At 45.5% G+C, this 13,554-nt stretch overlaps 1 protein-coding gene across 2 annotated transcripts in view; it reads right to left on the bottom strand.

Annotated features, from left to right (window-relative positions):
- PI4KA (phosphatidylinositol 4-kinase alpha) overlaps positions 1 to 13,554 on the bottom strand; it is a 614,454-nt gene that overhangs the window by 40,688 nt on the left and 560,212 nt on the right. For both annotated transcript variants that reach the window (XM_086942716.1, XM_086942717.1), the window contains 5 exons: positions 10,197 to 10,267; positions 8,901 to 9,007; positions 8,682 to 8,786; positions 6,909 to 7,034; positions 5,502 to 5,622 (listed from right to left, as the gene is read on the bottom strand). In XM_086942716.1, coding sequence (XP_086798842.1) covers positions 5,502 to 5,622; positions 6,909 to 7,034; positions 8,682 to 8,786; positions 8,901 to 9,007; positions 10,197 to 10,267 — 530 coding nt within the window. The remainder of the gene's footprint in view (positions 1 to 5,501; positions 5,623 to 6,908; positions 7,035 to 8,681; positions 8,787 to 8,900; positions 9,008 to 10,196; positions 10,268 to 13,554) is intronic.

Genomic DNA, 13,554 nt, shown 5'->3' with positions numbered 1-13,554 from the left:
GACATGGACAGATGTATAACGACGGACGAGGTTGCGCTTGCGATACGCTCTTTAAGGTCTGGCAAGGCTCCCGGTCCCAATGGCTTCCCGGTGGAGCTTTATAAAATAAAGGCTGACGCCATTGCTTTGCCTTTGCGGAACATGTTCCTTGAGGCGCGTGAAGTGGGTGAACTTCCTCCGGACCAACGATTGGCCACCATTGTGGTCATCCACAAGGACGGAAAACCCAGAGACCTCTGCCGGTCATATCGCCCAATCTCCTTGTTGAACGCCGAGCCTAAGATCCTGGCTAAATTATTGGCCAATCGGTTGGTGGGTGCGATTACAGATTTTTTCCACCCCACCAATCGGGCTTTATTCCTCATCGCAACACTGCCCTCAACCTTAGGAGACTCCATGCGGTCATGGCAAGGGTCAGTACGCTCCGGGAGCCGTCCGTCTTGGCATCTCTGGACGCGACAATGGCTTTTGATTCCCTTGAATGGAATTACCTGTGGGCAGTGCTGACGAAGTTTGGGTTTGGCCCTGAATTTATCAGATGGGTCAGACTTCTATACGCTAGCCCATTGGCCAACGTCACGGTCAACGGCCGAGTGTCAGCATCTTTTGCCTTGCGAAGAGGTGCCAGGCAGGGATGCCCCCTGTCGCCTCTGCTATTTGCATTGGCGCTTGAGCCCCTTGCCGCTTGGTTACGGATCCACCCTGACATTAATGGGATGAAGTGGTCGTCTGGCCTTGAGGACCGCGTGTCTTTATACGCGGACGACATTTTGCTCTACCTCACCTCTCCTTGTAAATCCTTGATTGTGGCTTGTGATGTGCTGAATACCTTCGGTAGATACTCGGGCCTGGTTATTAACTGGTCCAAATCTCACCTTTATGTACTGAACGGTGAGACTCCGCGTCTTCCCAGGGGCTGCGCTATACAGATCACGAGGCAGGGGTTCAAATACCTGGACATTTATATTTCAACCGATGCCCGGACACGGTATTCAAATAACTTGCTTCCCCCTCTTGCACGCCTTCGGCGCGACGTGGAGGGGTGGCACAAACTGTCGCTTTCCCTGCTCGGACGTGCGGCACTGTTCAAGATGATGTCTCTGCCCAGATTCTTGTACGCGCTCCAGAACACACAGGACCCAGTCCCCTCAGGGTATTTTAGGGAGGTCGAAGGTTTGCAGCGGACCCTCCTCTGGGAAGGTAGGCCACGCATTGCTATCACCAAATTGACGCTCCCGTGGTACGACGGCGGCATCGCTCTGCCGGATATCCGACGGTACTACTGGGCCTCCCAGTTGGCCGCCCTTAACCATGGTTTCTTTGGACCGGCTGATAGTCCGGGGTACGCCATGGATCGGTGGCTCCTCGACGGTGGGAAGTACTACAGAGCGCTATATTCGAGATCTCTGGATGGAGGAATGACAGGTCCCACTAAGACAGCCGTACATATTTGGAGGGCCATCACAAAGGCGCAGGGGTGGCAGGGGAGGCTTACGTTGGCTACTCCGCTTTATGACTCAGATCTACTGGGCAAACTGTGGCACACAAAGGGGTTTGATCGGTGGGACCTTATTGGCATTTCTAAAGTGGATGATATGATGGCCAGGGGCGAGATAAAGTCTTTCGCCGCTCTACAAACGGAGTTTCATCTGGGAGCGACGGAGTTCTTTAGATATGCCCAACTGCGACACGGTCCTTATGGCGGTGTTGCCGGTGGGTGAGAAGGTCCCTGAATCGTCTCCGTTGGAAGACAGGGTCTTGGATGGACATATGCCGGACAGTGCCATTTCACTGGTCTACAAAAAATTGATTAATGTCCGCACGGGCCTTCTGTTGAGCGTAAGGGACCAGTGGGTGCGTGATGGAGTCGAATTGGACGATGAGGATTGGCATTGTGCGGTGTCTTCTCCCAAGGAAGTGGCAATCCCAGCTAGATTACGCCTGGTCCAATTGAAAATTTTTCATAGAGTGTATGTAACCGGCCCCCGGTTGATTCATATGGGACTCTCAGTGGATGGTCTTTGTAGGCGTGGATGTGGAGAATTGGCCACATTCATGCACATCATTTGGGAGTGCCATGCCATAGCCTCTTACTGGAGGCGTGTCCATGCGGGGATGCGTGAGGTGACTGGTGTGGATTTGCCGGCGGAGGCCCGGCGTTGTCTGCTGAATGTGTGGGGCCCCACGGATTACAATAACGCTCAAACCCAATGGGTCGCCCTGGGGAACATGGTGGCGAAACGTGACATCGCTCAGAAGTGGGGGGCCCCGTCGCCCCCCTCTGTGGAACTGTAGAAGACCAATATGGATTGGTGTATGGTTCACGAGAAAACGGTGTATGTGGCCAGGGGTAAGCCCAAGAAGTGGAGTACGGTCTGGGGGGCCTGGAATGAAAATAGGGGTGATATCTGTCTACCTCCCGACACTGCCCCATTGGATGTACGACTCTCCCCCTAGCCCTTATTTCCAACTTACTCATCACTTCATTGCCATCCTGGTTCTCTTCCCCCCGTTGTCGTCCAATTTGTACTGCTTAGTTGCACTCTGTGGGCACACGGCCCTGCCAGCCCCTGAATTGGGTATTGTCGCATTTACGTACTTTTTCCTTGCCTACTCACACTGGTTTTGGTGTTTCCTTAGTTCGTTACCTCATAGGTTCAATGTTACCATATCATAAAATTAAACCTGATACGATTTAATAACATGTACTGTGTACACTACATATCCTTTTTCCAAGAATGCTGCCTAGCCTCCGGGATGTAAGGCTAAATAGCTGTGTGCCTTGATTTTTCAAATACAGGTTTAAAAAAAAATAAAAAAATGCACACAGGGAAGCCCTTTAGAGGGTCCCCAGAAAATCTACCAAGCACTGGTGTGGTTTCTGACTAGTCCTATCCAGCTTGCCACTACCAGACTTGTTTCTGACCTCATGTGGTGAGAGCCAGTGCTTTCAGAGAACAGGAAAAAAGCCTGCTTTGGGCAGAGGTGCTTCATACCTCCCCGAGGACAGGATGGACTTCCAAGCCGGGAAGCTTCAAAGGCAACCCAGACAAAACCAGTTATTGGAAGGATGCAAACCAGTACTTAATTTGAGCAGGTGGTTTCCGATGTTTGGCACCTGCACTTAATTGTCAACACCAGCCCTTATGACAGTCTGTAATGTGGTGGTGCTGTTTGTCGAAAGTTTAGAAACAAGTACAACAACAGTTGTTTATTATTTCAATATTCCTTAGAAAATGACTAATAGCTGCAGCCCAAGCCATTCTTATAGCTTTAGGGGCCTGGGACAGTCTGTATTGTCAAATTTGTACGAGTGTGATGGTTAGTAGTTGGTTTGGTACTGTCATTAGGAGCGCTGGCAGGGGCAATGGGTAGTGCAAGCCACAATAGCCTACTGACGAGGGTCCTGAAACAAATTATTTTACAGATTAAGCACGGATGCCAACCCCCTTTCCTGTTCCACATTTGGCAGGAGGACAGGCAGGTGAATTAGGAGGTGGGTCCCCATTCAGCCAGCACCACCCCTAAAGCGGCAGGCAATGTGGACTCCACTTTTAATTTCCCTTCATCTTGGTTTGAGGGAGAATTAGCCAATAATGGTCAGGGTTGTCTCCCTTCCCACAGGAATTGGTCACTTAAAGGGTCTAGACACCCTAAAGGTAGGTAGCCCATTGGCTACTACCTGTTGTCCCCTTTAACGCTCCTAAATGTAGTATTTAGGTGGCATCGGTGGACCCCGAACTCAGATTCGACAAACCTAAGAAGAGCAACAAACAAAGAAGAGCTGTTGACTCGAGAACCGAAGACCTGCTGCAGACAACTGGTGCCAAACCCAGCCAGCTGCACCCAGGACTCAACAATCGTGGCAGGCTGTCTCGTCCTCCAACTGTGAGGCCTCCAAAAACCCCGGAGCACCTCCAGCCTTCAAGAAATTGCCGAGAACTTCCCTTGGAGTAGAGGAGCGACTCCCCTTCAGCCTGCAGGCACCGAACCACGACATCCGGTTTACCAATCCCCTGCTCCTCGGCGATGCTGACGCAGCACCCAAGCAAGAAGAGGTACATCAGCTCCGAAGGGTCCGATTTGTCCCTCCACCAAGTGAGAGGACACCAGGAACTATCGGAGCCACGCCAAAATTCAGAGTACTGGACCCATTACACCGAAGACCAAGAAGAAAGAGTGTAATCCGGCCTCCAACAACACCAGACACATGCACCCGTTGAGGTACTTCGAGACTCCTGAGACCCACTCTGTGAGTGGCCCATCTGTTCTGGAATCGCTGCTGCAACCTGCCTATCCCGGACCGCGAAGACCGTCTTGAGGCACAAAGCTAGGATGCCCGATCTGCTCTGCACGCAGCCTGCCTGCCTGGGTAACGACGACAAACCAGCTGTGCTACAGTGGTCCTGAGGTCCTTGCGACCTGCCCTCTTGAGTTGGACCCCTCAGACTTACCTTTAAATCCTCTTGTGCAGTGTGTTTGTCAGGTGGCCTCCTTCTTCGTAGCACACCTGCTACCAACAACCTCAGCATCCTCCTCCCAGCCGCATCCGGGACGCTCCAGAACTTCTGCTGCTGGAACATTGGACCTGGCCTTGCTACTTACCCAAATCGAGAAGGTGAACTTCGAGAACCCACTGCGTGATTTTGTACGCTTTTTCCTAATTTTTACCCATTGACTTCTATTGCGCGTATTTGCGCACAACAGTAATTTCTTTTGTGAACTTTAAAAATTCACAACTTTAAAAGTACTTACCTAAGAACGGAGTTCTTTGTCTGAAAAATGATATAAAACTCAATGGTATTTTTACTTAGTCTTGGATTTATTTTTGAGTGTGTCTCTCAATTATTGCCTCTGTGAGAACAACAAATGCTTAGCACTGCCCTCTGATAAGCCTAACTGCTCACCCATACTACCACAAATAGAGCATTAGTATTAACTTATTTTACCTCTGTATACCAATCAGGCATCCACTGGACTCTCTGCACAGTGCACTTCACTTTAGTACACTATATAAAGAGCAAGCGTCCTACATGAGGGATAATAGGCAGAGGGAGACCTAACATGGAATAGTGAAAGCTAGCTCTAGAAGAGCAAAATGTGAATGGCCCCAATGAAGGCAGGGATGGTAGCAGGGTTATTGGTGTCCTAGATGAAGTTAAAGGCTGTCACCTCGCCCTCAGCACCTTACTAGTACAAATAATTAAGTGCTTCTACTAATGACATCCTAGGGTGCCAATTATCCCCTGCGCCGGTCAATAATAAATAATAGAGAGAGACATAAAGGGAGACTAGAGCTGAACAGACGGACATCGACACCTTTCAGCAGACCATTTGAGATTGAAATTGAAAGACAAGCCAAACAAGAAAGAGGACAGATGGAAAAGTAGGCCTTCCACTGGGTAAATAGGATGAGAACGGGGAGACTCTGCATTACACTCCAGTGAAGCAATTACATTACCACAAAGAGAGAAGTTCCACGCTGAGGTTTGCACACTAACCAATGTGTATGATGTGGCCCTTCTTGTCCAGCATGATGTTTCCATTGTGTCGGTCTTTGATTTGTAGAAGAAACAGCAGCAGACTGTAGGCAGCCATACTGCGGATGAAATTGTAGCGAGCCTGTAAGGTGAAAGGATGAAAAAGTGTCAAATAGAGTAAAGTTTACAGGTATCCAAAGAGATTTGTGCAGAAAATTATGCAGCTGAGGCCTATATCTTTTTAGCACCCTAGGAGAGTAAGCTGGGAGAATTAATAAAATTTCTGAATTTACAGGTTACGATGTTGAGTTCTGAACCCTCGAAGCAGCTGCAACGAGGACTCCACCACTCTTTCCTCCTTCCCTGCATCAAAATGTGAACTTATAAGCAAAATGGGCCATTGACACAAGACAGTGGTTTTGTTTCTGCTTCTGAATTAAGCTTTGATAAATGTAAGTCAGTTAGATGGGACAGTAAAAAGGCATGATTTGAAACATCCAGATTAATTGTGAGAATAGCACCAAATACACTGCAGCATCAGTTTTGTACGTTCCCTTAAAAATGACCGCAGCCAACGCGTTTCGACCCAAAAGGTCTTCTTCAGGGCAATAACAATAACAGTAGTGCCAATTGAACCCCTTATTCCTCGAGTACACCAACAAAGTAAATATCTGTTGTTGAGTGACTTCTTAGTGGACTATTCCAAATGATTCACATCAGTGTAGACATAGGTTTTTTAGCCCATGTATATGTTTTTGTTCTAAATAAGAACCGCTTCCACGGAGTAGGCAAAATTGTCACCAGTGATGATTTTGTCTACACTGATATGAATCATTTGGAATAGTCCACTAAGAAGTCACTCAACAAGCGATTTTTACTTTTTTCGTGTACTCAAGGAATAAGAGGTCCAATTGGCACTCCTAGCTAGAGTGAGGGACCAAGTTGAACTCCAGAAAAGGATCTTAATGAACTAAGATAGACTACTGTTATTGTTATTCTCTGAAGAAGACCTTTTGGGTCAAATCGCGTTGGCAACTGTAGTTTTTAAGAAGATTTTTTCAATAAAGAAAGACAGAAACAAGAACCTGCTGAATTGATGTGCTTTTCTTCACTTTGCTTGTACTTGTAGAATATATTAATCTTTGCACATGTTGGAGTGCTGAATCATTGCTTTTGTCGTAAATTCATAGGCTCTATATCCTTGGAGGTTTCAGGAGTATTGAGCCTCTGATTCTTTGCACCCTTATATATTGGAAAATATCACCATTTTCGACATTGATATAGGTGCATTTGTAATTACCCCTTACCCCTTGTTTTGCATCTGTTGTAGTTTTGTACATGACCCCATGTTACAAAAACAATATTACCCAAGCAACGTTTCTCAAGTGATTTGCATTGTGGCCTGACATGAAGGGAAATGAAAAATACCTTCTGGAAAGCAAGCGTAGACTCATCCCCGTATTGTCGGGTAAAATAATCGTACATGCCAAAATCTGTCTGTCGGCCCAACTGGTCCCGTGATGTACATTCAGGAATGCATTCTATTACACCACACTAGAGACAACGTAAGAGGAGAAAAAGCAGGAATGGTGTCATTTTATTTTTGGGCAAAACATGCAACATAGCTTTGCTCAATAACTGATCCTACAAGCACATGTTTTATGCCAAAAGAACTTCAATAGTTACATATGGTACTAGCACCTGAAATAGCAAACTATTTTAAAATAACAGTGAAGTTTAAATGTAATCAATATATATTGATGTAAGATGCCTACAAAGAATTGTATATAGAAAAGTTTGGCAGCAGTTTTCAACTGTTATATCAAATTAGGTGCAGACTGGAGGAGAGTGGATTAATAATTAGGATGAACAACTGTCCATCTCACAGGGTAAGGCCACCACCAGTTGAATGTCACAGAAATTAAGTACAATAGACTTGGACTCAATTCCTGGTAGCATGACACAAAGCAACCAGGCTTAAATCAAAGGCAATATGTAAAGTATTTAAGATGTGCACACACATTAGAAAAAAGTCACACAAAACAGAATACAATTCCACAACCAATTTTAAAATGAAGAGAAAAAAATGGGTGAGTAAAATAAGAACAAAACAGCAATAATCTAATAAGGGGAACCAGAGATATGATTTTTTTACAGATTTAAGTGAATATAGAGCCAAAAAATACAAAGTGACAATCATAGTCTATGGACACAGCAGAAGAGGATCCAGGTGCAAGTTGAGGCAACCTCAATGGAGCCCTGGTCAGATACAACATGTGGATTGGTACTGGTGAAGGTATGAAACTCAAAAAGTTTCTAAGTCCCAATGCAGAAAGGGATTCTCACTTTTTGAGAAGCAGGCTGCTGCAGAAACTGTAGCTGCTGCCATAGAACCGAAGGCCAGATACTTGAAGCAGGCTGGTCCCACTGGAGCTTTGGAGTACTAGTTTTAAGTAGTAGAATGGGACTTAGTTGATGTTTTCAGGGGTGCTGGGGGCAGTGACTGGGACAATTCGAAAGCTGAAATTCCTTCTGATGCAGTAGAACTGCCAGGCAGAGACTTATCCCACAGATCACTCTGGAGCTCAGGAGGACAAGTGTTTAAACGTTTTAGACTTTCTTCTTGTTCCCAAACAGCCACAGAAATACACTTCCAAATCCGTCAGGACCTCAGTGGAGGGCTCTTTGAGACTCTCAGGGTGTCAGGCAGATGCCAACAGCAAAGTCCATTCCATGTCCACTTGTGACTGGTCAGTTGGGCATTTCCAGGAGGTGGCCTCTTGCAACTTATTGTGTTCCTCTAGCCACAAAGGAAATCGGCCAACTGACCGTTGGAATTTACTTCTTTGTCCTGGGTACAAGAGGGAGAAGGTCCAGTCCTTCAGGGCACATCTCAGGCCACAGGCAGCAGGCCCAGCCCTCTTCTGAATTTCATCAGGTCCAGAAAGTGTTCGGAGGATTGTACCTTGGGGTGCCACATGTATGCCTGACACCAACGAGTGGGTGTGGCGTGACTCAACCAGAAGTTGAGCAGAATAACGAGGTAAAATAGAGAAGAAAAATGATAAGAAGCAGGGATGAAGTAGGAGCACTTGATGGAAAGAAAAAGGACATGAAAGAGCAAATAATAGATACTCAAGAGGTAGAGAAAGGAGAAGAGAGACTGGTGGAGACAACCACTGGAGATGTTTGACAACTTACGCCAGGGGCAGTGGCCACTACCCGGTACGGGAATACAAATAGGTCAAGGCCCACTAGTTGAAAAATATTCTTGAAGAGGTCAATGATCTGTAGAGCTAGCATGTCCTGCAAAAGAAATAGAAAACAAGCATTGCAGGGTAGGAAGGACCAGTAGCAAGAAACAGGAGAATTTGCATCTGTGGCATGGTTTATAAAACAAACGTGAGGGCTGTGGCTCACCTGTCTGCAGTCATCGCCCACTTTAAAGATGGCTGCCTGCCAGGCGATCCGACTATCTTGTCCTTCCTCTGTGCTCTCATCAAGGGAGTCAGATGCGCAACGCAGACCTGCAGAGGAGAGTGGAGTCTACAATGAGAACTAGTGAACAGTATTGGTCAGCCTGCCAGTCTAAGGAAGTAGACATGGAGACAAACATATGTTTGCAGCGTGTGCAAGTATATTACTTTTTCTTTTTATTTGATAGAAAGTTGCATTTTGTACATTTCGGACTGATCTCCCACTGGTTACCTTATACTGTATGTTGAGACGTGTCTACAAACTATGAAGGTAATCATGAAAGCTTCCAAATCCATTCCCTCTCTTTTAAGCAACTGTCTCTGAAAATAGTTTCCTATCTATTTCTAGACTCACTCATAGAAACGCAAACTATGCCTTTATGTTAAATTACTCTAGTTTTCAATTATTACTTGTTTTTATTGTTGGAAAATGAGCAGATTTAACAGGTTCACAATGAAAAGACATTATTGGGATCCTAGATAGTCTTTTCAAAGGGAAGAGACCATTCTTCTGAGATGTAAAGAGTTTCTCCAGAGAAACCTAGGGTATCAGATCAGATAATCTTTATTCGGTATACAAAAGAGTATAAGCATAAAAGTATACATTGATATACATATTAAAAACAATAAAATCATTAAAAATTCACCATCCAAATTCATCATTTTGTGCAAAGAGAGAATAAATACAATTGTTGTTAATAAGCACCATAACAATGTATAACAGAGTAATCCCCAGTCTAAAAAATAAAAATATACAAACATTTGCTTATTGCAGATAGAAACAACAAAGAGTGGACTTTACTCAATAAACAAAGTGCCGCCTACCCCTATTAAACAGCTCCAAATATGGGAAATTCAGTTATGTTCTTTCCCTCTAGCTTCCTCAGATGGGAATCAGTAGATAAGAGTTTATAAAGCTGTACCAACACCTGGCGTGCTAGCTTGGAGTGCAGGGGTGAATGGGTGTAGAGATGCATGTGTCATGTTTTTGAGGAAATTAAAAACTGTAGCAAATCAAAGAGAACAAGGGACTGAGCCAAAGCACACGTGTTTTGAAATACTGTGAATTTTCTGTAGTCATGCTTTCACTTAAGGTAGACAGAGTGTAGCTTGGGCAATTTAAGGTCCAGAAGCTTCCATGCCTTCTGCCATGGTAAGAATAAGGACAAGCAATTATTGGCTTTTTCTCTAAGAGTTCATCAAGATATTCACTACAAGAAAAATAAATGGACACACAAACCTTCTTTCTCTAGCTCACTCACGCCACAACGTTTCACTTTGAACTTGGCCAAGTAGGGAGCCTTTGCAGCACTAAAATGAGAAAAACATACAGAAATCTTCCTGCCGTCAGAGACAACTCTAAATACTTTAAGCCATTTTATACAATTTACAAACAAGCAACAATGATGCCATCACCAATATATCAACAATAGGAATATGGCACAGTTTAAAGGGCAAGGGCACCATGATATTACAATTAAATCTCTTCCAGGGGAAATACTCATCAAAGCTATATGCACTGAATTGACTGTCCTGCCTGCCTGCAGGATCGAAGACTTCTTTGAGAGCTCTCCACTGGGTAGCTATAGTTAGGTCAGCGCTTCCATAGAAAATGCATTTTTTGTTTTGCGCTGTTTCACCAATCTTCACGAAACCTTCTAAAAAAGTGCTCTTTTTTGCCTGGTTTGTATATGGATATTTAGCGTATATTTAACAAGGACCCCCTGAGTTCATAGAAAATAGATTCCTAGACCAGGGAAAAGTAACCATTTGATATTTAACAATCTAGGCAACCATAAGAGACAATCAAAGAAGTTTTAATAAATGGAAGGGAATTAAGCTACAAAATGTTTGTAAAGAAAACAATTTATTAAGAGTTAAAAAGAACAATATCACATTCACAGATTTAATATGTACGTTAAAAGAGTGTAGTTTAAACAAACTAGACTTAAAACAATAGATTGTTGTGTGTAGCTTAATTCCCTTCCATTTATTAAAACTTCTTTGATTGTCTCTTATGGTTGCCTAGATTGTTAAATATCAAATTGTATATGGATATTTTCAGGGTTACCTATCATGGGGAGGCCAAGAAAAAGGGATGGGCCCAAAGCGCGAAATCTCCATGCACTTTCTATGAACTTTTTTTAACTGAGCTACCACAAAAACTGACAAAAAGAATTAAACCAAATTTGTCTGGAAGCTAGACCTTTGTCCAGAAAGTGTGCCGAACTGTGTCGCGGAGAGGCTGCTCCTGCAACAGGTTGTTGGTGTGCCACCACGGCAGAGAGCATCAAGTGCAGCACGGATCAACAGTAGATCACCCAATGTTCCTTCGCGTAAGACCACTGTTGCGCTAGGCTTTCCTCAACTGACGCATGTGTAACCTAGCATGGGGTACTATGGCAATGCAGGAGGCAATCATGCCTAGGAGGCGCATGACTGTTCCGACTGTGACCTGTTAATGTGGCTGGAAAACAGAGCAGTGCATGAAAGGACAGGATCTGGGCAGGGTTTGCGTACCTCCTTGTTGAGAATGGCTCCCAGGTAGGAATCGACAAGAAGAGGTTGGAGATGGGATTTTGTGGCATTGATGGTAAATCCGAACTCTAGAGGAAGGTCTATAGTGACGTGTGTGTTCTCAGCATTGCTGGCAAGTGGCACTATTGATCAGCCAGTCGTCTAGATAAGTGAAGACGTGGACGTCCTGCCTGCCTGCGCAGGTGTGTGGCCACCACAGTAAGGCACTTGGTGAACACCTGCGGTGTGCAGTAGTAACCACGAAGGAAAGCATTTTCAATTGGTAAAATTTTTCAGCTGACCACGAAACTTGAGATATCTGCAACGGGCTGGCTGTATTGATATGTGGAAATAGGCATTCCTTCAGGTCGAGGACGGCCATAAAGTCGCCTTGTTGGAGAAGCAGAAAAACATCTTGGAGACTGACCATATGGAAGTGCTCTGAAAGAATGTATACGTTTAGGTACCTGAGGAACAGAATGGGCCAGAGGGATGTGTCTTTTTGAGTATTAAGAAGTAAAAAGAGTACACTCTTGTGCCCTGCTGATGGCAGGGGATGGGTTTGGCAAAGAGTCCTTGGACCTCTTCTTTGAGAAGATTTTGGTGTTCTGGGGAGAGTGTGTTCGTGAGGTGGAATGGTGGGAGGTGTGCAAGTGAGCTCCAGATAATAACCATGCTGGATAATATCCAACGCCCACTGGTCTGTGATGACAGTTCACCATGCGGAAAGGAAGCCTTGGAGGTGCCCCCACCGACCAGTGTTGTGAGTTCCGGGGAAGAAGAGGCATCTCTTTGTTTGGAGGTGGGTGCAGTTCCTATTAGGGAGCCGCCATTACATCTGCCTCTAGAATTGTGTCCCCTATAGGACCCTCTAAACTAACACTGGGAGAGAATTGCTCTTCCTAGGTGCCCTGGTAGGACATGGAGGCTTCAGGGAAGGTGGCGTTCGAGCATCCACAATGGGGTGTGTGGCAATAGGAGCCAGAGAAAGCAGGCGCCTATAGAGCGCCCAACGCTTTAGCTGTCTCCGTATCTTTTTGATCTTTTTTAACATTTGGCCCACTTGTGGAACAAAGAAATGCTGGCCTTTAAAGGGCATGTTCAGCAGGTTCTGCTGAACTTCTGGCGTGAAGCCAGAGATACAAAGTCAGGCGTGACTGCATAGACGGATGCTAGAATTAACCCTACTGGCAGTGAGTGACAGACATCTAAGGCACGGTGAATAGTAGTATTGGATATCTGCTTGCCTACAGACACTATTTGATGTGCCCTCTTCCTGTGTTCCTCTAGGAGGTTTTGGAGGAGCTCCTATATTTCAGCCCAGTTGGCACGATCATATCGTGAAAGAAGGCAGATTGAATTGGCAATACTTGTTGGCTGATTGAGCAGCTACCCTTTTGTCCACTGCTTCTATGAGCTTACACTTTTTCTGGTGGCAGGGCATCCCATTAGCCTGGGAGTTGGCCCACTTATGAGCAGAAGTGACCATCACAGAGTCAGACGGGAGTTGGCCACAAATGTAAATAGGGTCAGTAAGGGAAGCCTTATATTTATTCCATCTACCCTTGGTGTTATCACCCTGGCTTCGACATGGTCCTTAAATTTGTGGGGCGTAGCATGCCCTTAAGCTTGGAGAGGTACTGAGTAGAGCAGTGAGTGGAGGAGAGGGTTTCAAAAAGGAAGTCTTCCTCTACGGGAGCTATATAAACATCCACATTATGGAATAAGGCCAATGAGTTCTTGATAGGACATGGAATCGTCTGTAGGGAATGGATGAGCAGGGTACAGATCAGGGTCTGTGTCCCCCGGTGGGTCTGGGTCAAAGGAGTTCCAGGGGTCACCCTGCCGAGGGTTGTCATGTGTTGCCTCTTCCCCCATGCCCACCCATGTCAGAGTGAGGAGACCCTGAGGTGTGATGTCAAGGGTGGTTCCCTGGAGAAGCAGGTGGGGAAGCTGAAGGCTGGTTGTGTGAGGGGATGGTTGTGTGTGGGGTAAGGACCATTTTTTGTACTGCTTTGGTGGGACAGGAATGTCCAAGTCTTCCATTAAGGACAGGTAGCGTTTTGAGGCTGGAAAAGCAG

This window comes from Lissotriton vulgaris, chromosome 11, assembly GCF_964263255.1.
Source record: "Lissotriton vulgaris chromosome 11, aLisVul1.2, whole genome shotgun sequence".
NCBI lineage: Eukaryota > Metazoa > Chordata > Amphibia > Caudata > Salamandridae > Lissotriton > Lissotriton vulgaris.
The sequence above is the reverse complement of the archived record's forward strand: the minus strand, read 5'-3'. Positions and strand labels throughout refer to the sequence as shown.